The following is a 6,000-nucleotide window of genomic DNA, read 5'->3' on the forward strand; positions in this document are numbered from 1 at the left end:
TCTTCCCGAAATTTGTCAGCCTGTCTCCTCCTGAAGGCCCTGCCAATCTGTGTTTCACTGTACCCGTTTTTCCGAAATACCTCTCTTAGGTGGTGTAATTCGTCTGAGAGGCTTTCTTTGTCACAAATGACGTGCGCCCTATGTACCAAGGTGGTCAGTACTGACTGGCCTTGCGCCTGATGGTGGCAGCTGGTTGCATGGAGGTACAAGTCTGTGTGCGTCTTTTTTCTATATACTGAATGGCCCAGCGTGCCATCCGCTTTCTTCCTGATCAGTATGTCCAGGAATGGAATACAGCCATTCTCTTCTACTTCCATCGTGAAGGTGATATTCTCATGTATGCCGTTTAGGTGGTCCATAAACTCCTCCAGTGCATGCCTGCTATGCTGCCAAATCACAAAAGTGTCGTCCACATAGCGGAAGAAGTGCCTGGGTTTACGGTGAGCAGTTTGTAGTGCCACCTCCTCAAAGTGTTCCATATAAAGATTCGCGATCCCTGGAGCAAGGGGAGATCCCGTGGCCACTCCATCCACTTGTTCATAATGCTCTCCATTGCACTTGAAGTAGGTGGTCGTAAGTGCATATTCAAAGAGCTTCACTGTTTCAGGCTCGAAGTGCTGATTAAGGAGCGCCAAGGTGTCTTGTAGCGGTACTTTCGTGAACAAGGAGGTGACGTTGAAGCTCACGAGTAGGTCATCACTCTGTATTCGGATGTCCTTCAGTATTCTAACGAAATCCGCGGAGTTTTTCACATAATGACTACAGTGTCCCACCAGTGGTTTCAATAGTGTCGCCAGGTATTTGGCCAGTCCATAACTGTGCGAGTTGATAGTGTCCAGAATCGGCCGTAGAAGCACCCCATCTTTGTGAATCTTGGGCACCCGCTTCCCCCTCCACCTCGCCCGCTGGCTCCTCTGGACCCAGCCTCCCGCGGCCAGGTGGTGGGGGACACACTGCAGGTATAAAGGGACCGGCATCCGCAAAGTCTCGGCACTTCGCCAGAAGATGATGAGTATGTCACTCGTCGAAACGTCGCAGTTTGAAGACACCGCCACCCGGCTGGAAGCCCGAGAACTCTTCGCCAGCTGTATACGCCGGGAAAGCATACATTCACAGTGTTTTTGCTATTGCCAGTCTGCATTTTATACCCTCTCTACTTTAGTCATCATCAATGTTTTGCTGCCTAAACAGCAAAACTCATCGAATACTGTTCATTTCTCATTTCCTAGTCAAATCCTATCAGTATTATGTAATTTAATTCAAACAGTCTATGACCCTTATTTTACTTTTATTGATGTTTATCCCATAACTTCATTTCAAGACATCATCCATTCTGTTGAAAAGATTTTCCATGGCCTTTTAAGTCTCTGACGGGACTACAATGTCATCACTAACATCAAAGTTTTTTATCTCTTCTCTCTGAACTTTAATTCTCTTTCCAAAAGTCTCCTTGGTTTCTTTCACAGGTCAGTCAGTGTACAGGTTGAGTAACATTGAGGGTGGGCAGTAACCTTGTCTCACATCCTTCTCAGCTGTTGCTTCCCTTTCATGTCCTTCAACTCCTATAATCTCAGCCTCATGTTGTTGTTGTTTCCACATTTTATATCGCAGTAAAACAAAAGTGAGTACATAGTTCTAAATAGGGGTAAGTGCCCCCCTCCCATCATCATCATCATCATCATCATCATCATCATCATTTAAGAATGACTATGCCTTTCAGCGTTCAGTCTGGAGCATAGCCCCCTTATAAAATTCCTCCATGATCCCCTGTTCAGTGCTACCATTGGTGCCTCTTCTGATGTTAAACCTATTACTTCAAAATCATTCTTAACCGAATCCAGGTACCTCCTCCGTGGTCTGCCCCGACTCCTCCTACCCTCTACTGCTGAGCCCATGAGTCTCTTGGGTAGCCTTGCTTCTCCCATGCGTCTAACATGACCCCACCATCTAAGCCTGTTCCCCATGACTGCTACATCTATAGAGTTCATTCCAAGTTTTTCTTTGATTTCCTCATTGTGGACACCCTCCTGCCATTGTTCCCATCTACTAGTACCTGCAATCATCCTAGCTACTTTCATATCCGTAACCTCAACCTTGTTGATAAGGTAACCTGAATCCACCCAGCTTTCGCTCCCATGCAACAAAGTTGGTCGAAAGATTGAACGGTGCACAGATAGCTTAGTCTTGGTACTGACTTCCTTCTTGCAGAAGAGAATAGATTGTAGCTGAGTGCTCACTGCATTAGCTTTGCTACACCTCGCTTCCAGTTATTTCACTATGTTGCCATCCTGTGAGAGTATGCATCATAAGTACTTGAAACCGTCCACCTGTTCTAACTTTGTTCCTCCTATTTGGCACTCAATCCGTTTATATTTCTTTCCCACTGACATTACTTTCGTTTTGGAGATGCTAATCTTCATACCATAGTCCTTACATTTCTGATCTAGCTCTGAAATATTACTTTGCAAACTTTCAATCGAATCTGCCATCCCAACTAAGTCATCTGCATATGCAAGACTGCTTATTTTGTGTTCACATATCTTAATCTCACCCAGCCAGTCTATTGTTTTCAACATATGATCCATAAATAATATGAACAGCAGTGGAGACAGGTTGCAGCCTTGTCTTACCCCTGAAACTACTCTGAACCATGAACTCAATTTACCGTCAACTCTAACTGCTGCCTGACTATCCATGTAAAGACCTTTAACTGCTTGCAAAAGTTTGCCTCCTATTCCATAATCTCGTAGAACAGACAATAACTTCCTCCTAGGAAACCAGTCATATGCCTTTTCTAGATCTATAAAGCATAGATACAATTCCCTGTTCCACTCATAACACTTCTCCATTATTTGCCGTAAGCTAAATATCTGGTCCTGACAACCTCTAAGAGGCCTAAACCTACACTGATTTTCATCCAATTGATCCTCAACTAATACTCGCACTTTCCTTTCAACAATACCTGAGAAGATTTTACCCACAACGCTGATTAAAGAGATACATCTGTAGTTGTTACAATATTTTCTGTTTCCATGTTGAAAGATTGGTGTGATTACTGCTTTTGTCCAGTCTGATGGAACCTGTCCCAACTCCCAGGCCATTTCAATTATCCTGTGTAGCCATTTAAGACCTGACATTCCACTGTATTTGATGAGTTCCAACTTAATTTCGTCCACCACAGCTGCTTTATTGCACTGCAATCTATTGACCATTTTCTCCACTTCCTCAAATGTGATTCTATTTCCATCATCATTCCTATCCCATTCTACCTCGAAATCTGAAACATTACTGATCGTATTTTCACCTACATTGAGCAACTCATCAAAATATTCCCTCCATCTGCCCAAGGCATCCACAGGATTCACCAGCAGTTTTCCTGACCTGTCCAAAATACTTGTCATTTCCTTCTTACCTCCCGTTCGGAGACTGCTAATTACACTCCAGAATGGTTTTCCAGCAGCTTGACCCAAGGTCTCCAACCTATTTCCAAGGTCTTCCCAAGATTTCTTCTTGGATGCTGCAATTATCTGTTTGGTTTTGTTTCTTTCTTCAACATAACTTTCTCTGTCTACCTGAGTTCTAGTATGTAGCCATTTTTGATACGCCTTCTTTTTCCTTTTACAGGCTGCCTTGACTGTGTCATTCCACCAAGCTGTTTGCTTCATCCTACTTTTACACACTACTGTTCCAAGACATTCTTTAGCCACTCCTAGTACTGTGTCCCTGTACCTTGTCCATTCCTTTTCCAATGACTGTAATTGACTACATTCAACTAACTGGTACCTCTCTGAGATCGCTGTTATGTACTTGTGCCTGATTTCCTTATCCTGAAGAATCTCCACTCTTATCCTTCTACATATGGACCTGACCTCCTGCACTTTTGGCCTCACAATCCCAATTTCACTGCAGATTAAATAATGATCAGTGTCATCAAAGAATCCCCTGAATACACGTGTGTCCCTCACAGCCTTCCTGAATCCCTGATCTATTATTCTATAGTCGATGACAGATCTGGTTCCCCTGCCTTCCCAAGTATACCGGTGAATGTTCTTATGTTTAAAAAAGGAGTTTGTGATTACTAAGCCCATACTGGCCCAGAAATCCAAGAGTTGTTTCCCGTTCCTGTTGGCCTCCATATCCTCTCCAAATTTACCCATAACCTTTTCATACCCTTCTGTTCGATTTCCAATCCTGGCGTTAAAATCACCCATGAGCAGAACACTGTCCTTGTCCTTTACTCTAACAACTACATCACTGAGTGCCTCATAAAAACTATCCATCTAATCTTGATCTGTCCCTTCACAATGCGAATATACTGACACAATCCTAATTTTCTTGCTAGACACTGTCAAATCTATCCACATCAGTCGTTTGTTTGCATACCTTATTGCAACTATGCTGGGTTCCATTTCTTTCCTGATGTAAAGCCCTACACCCCATTGTGCTATTCCTGCTTTGACTCCTGACAGGTAGACCTTGTATTCTCCCACTTCCTCTACTTTCTCACGCTGTACCCGAATGTCACTAACAGCTAAGACGTCCAGTCCCATCTTACTTGGAGCCTCTACCAGCTCTACCTTCTTCCCAGAGTAGTCCCCATTGATATTAATAGTTCCCCATCTCATTACCATTTGTTTGCCAAGTCGTATGTTAGGAGTCCCCCCTCCCTCCCCAAAAAAATCACCTTAAACTGTCCCTCTTGTGTACATGAGAATGTGTGCTTGCAGCAAACGACAGCACAGTGGCAGCTGGTCTACATCGTGGTTAGTGTGCTGCTGGCTGCACCAGGTGCTATCTATACCTGCTGTGCCACATCCGAGCTGCAGCCCTGGAACTCCACCACTGCACGTGAACGTGTGCATACTCAGGTGCCGCCAGCAGAGCTGCATGCACTTACCAAGCCGGACGATGACTCCAAGGACGCCGCCGGTGCCTAGCATCTGCTGTTGACTGCTGCCACTGCTGTTCCTACCACTCCCTCTGAGGGAGCAACAGATTTGCCTGGTTTGCATGTGATCAGCTTGTCAGATGCACGTGGATATCAGTATTATCTTGTGCAAGATGCTGCACTCATTTTAGGACTGGTGCTTTCAGTGTTTCTCTCCTGAAGCAAGTGCTCACACTGCATTTCATCCTGAGACCGGGCTCATTTTCTTGTATTGGCAGAGTTCACTTAAGTATGACATATGGATTTTGCAGTGTTTTAAACAACAGTCTGTCAGTTAGTCTAATTTTGTTTAGCTTTAAATACAGACAATTCATTAAAATAATTTAATAATTTTTCATACTTGTTCTTTGATTCACTGGATCTATACCTTTGACTGTTCCTGTACAGTAAGGACTGTTCAGAAAGTAATACAAAAGTAGTAACCTCAAACTTGTGGATACATGAGGATATATATAGATACTATTTTACATAGTTATCACTCATGAAATCTTCTGCACATGAATACCATTTACTTTTGAGCCATTTTTCCAGTTTTGTCTCTATATTTTGAGTTGAATCACGTTTCCACTTCCAAATTTTATTTCGAAAATTCAGACTCATATAATGTGGAGTTGTTAATGCAGGTTCATTTTGTGGCTATATGACATGCAAGTTGATCTTTGTCTAGTCTAACACTGGTGCAAGAAGTAGCTGTACTCACAAAGTTGTGGGTTCCTCTTTGTGTGAAAATGAGAGTCTCGCATACATGGTGATGTGCATAACTTTTTTGTTTAAAATTACTTTTGATCCAATAAAGACATTTATAATCTGTTTCCACACAAATGAACAGTTGTCATGGGTTCATGAAATGAACAGCAATTTATTCTCATAACTTCACTAATAACTGAGTTACAGGCATCGAGGTCTTTCTTTTTAATGGAACTATGCTATTTTTTGATTCTAGAATAGGAGATCTCAGTGAGAGAAATTCACTGATATAACTCTTTTGTAGATCTAACAGGAGATCATGGTGTAAAAAGATATTGAATTTAGGGATTTTTGCATTGTTGTTG

General features: G+C 42.7%; 1 protein-coding gene across 1 annotated transcript in view; it reads left to right on the plus strand.

Annotated features, from left to right (window-relative positions):
• The window catches only part of LOC124776319 (sialin-like), a 152,327-nt gene extending 147,040 nt beyond the window's left edge, over positions 1-5,287 (plus strand). Inside the window, exon 10 of the mRNA XM_047251256.1 lies at positions 4,728-5,287. Within this exon, the coding sequence (XP_047107212.1) occupies positions 4,728-4,937 (210 nt within the window). The 3' untranslated portion in view covers positions 4,938-5,287. The remainder of the gene's footprint in view (positions 1-4,727) is intronic.
• Positions 5,288-6,000: the final 713 nt, after the last annotated feature.

The sequence above is a fragment of the Schistocerca piceifrons genome, chromosome 2 (assembly GCF_021461385.2).
Source record: "Schistocerca piceifrons isolate TAMUIC-IGC-003096 chromosome 2, iqSchPice1.1, whole genome shotgun sequence".
NCBI classification, from domain to species: Eukaryota; Metazoa; Arthropoda; class Insecta; order Orthoptera; family Acrididae; genus Schistocerca; species Schistocerca piceifrons.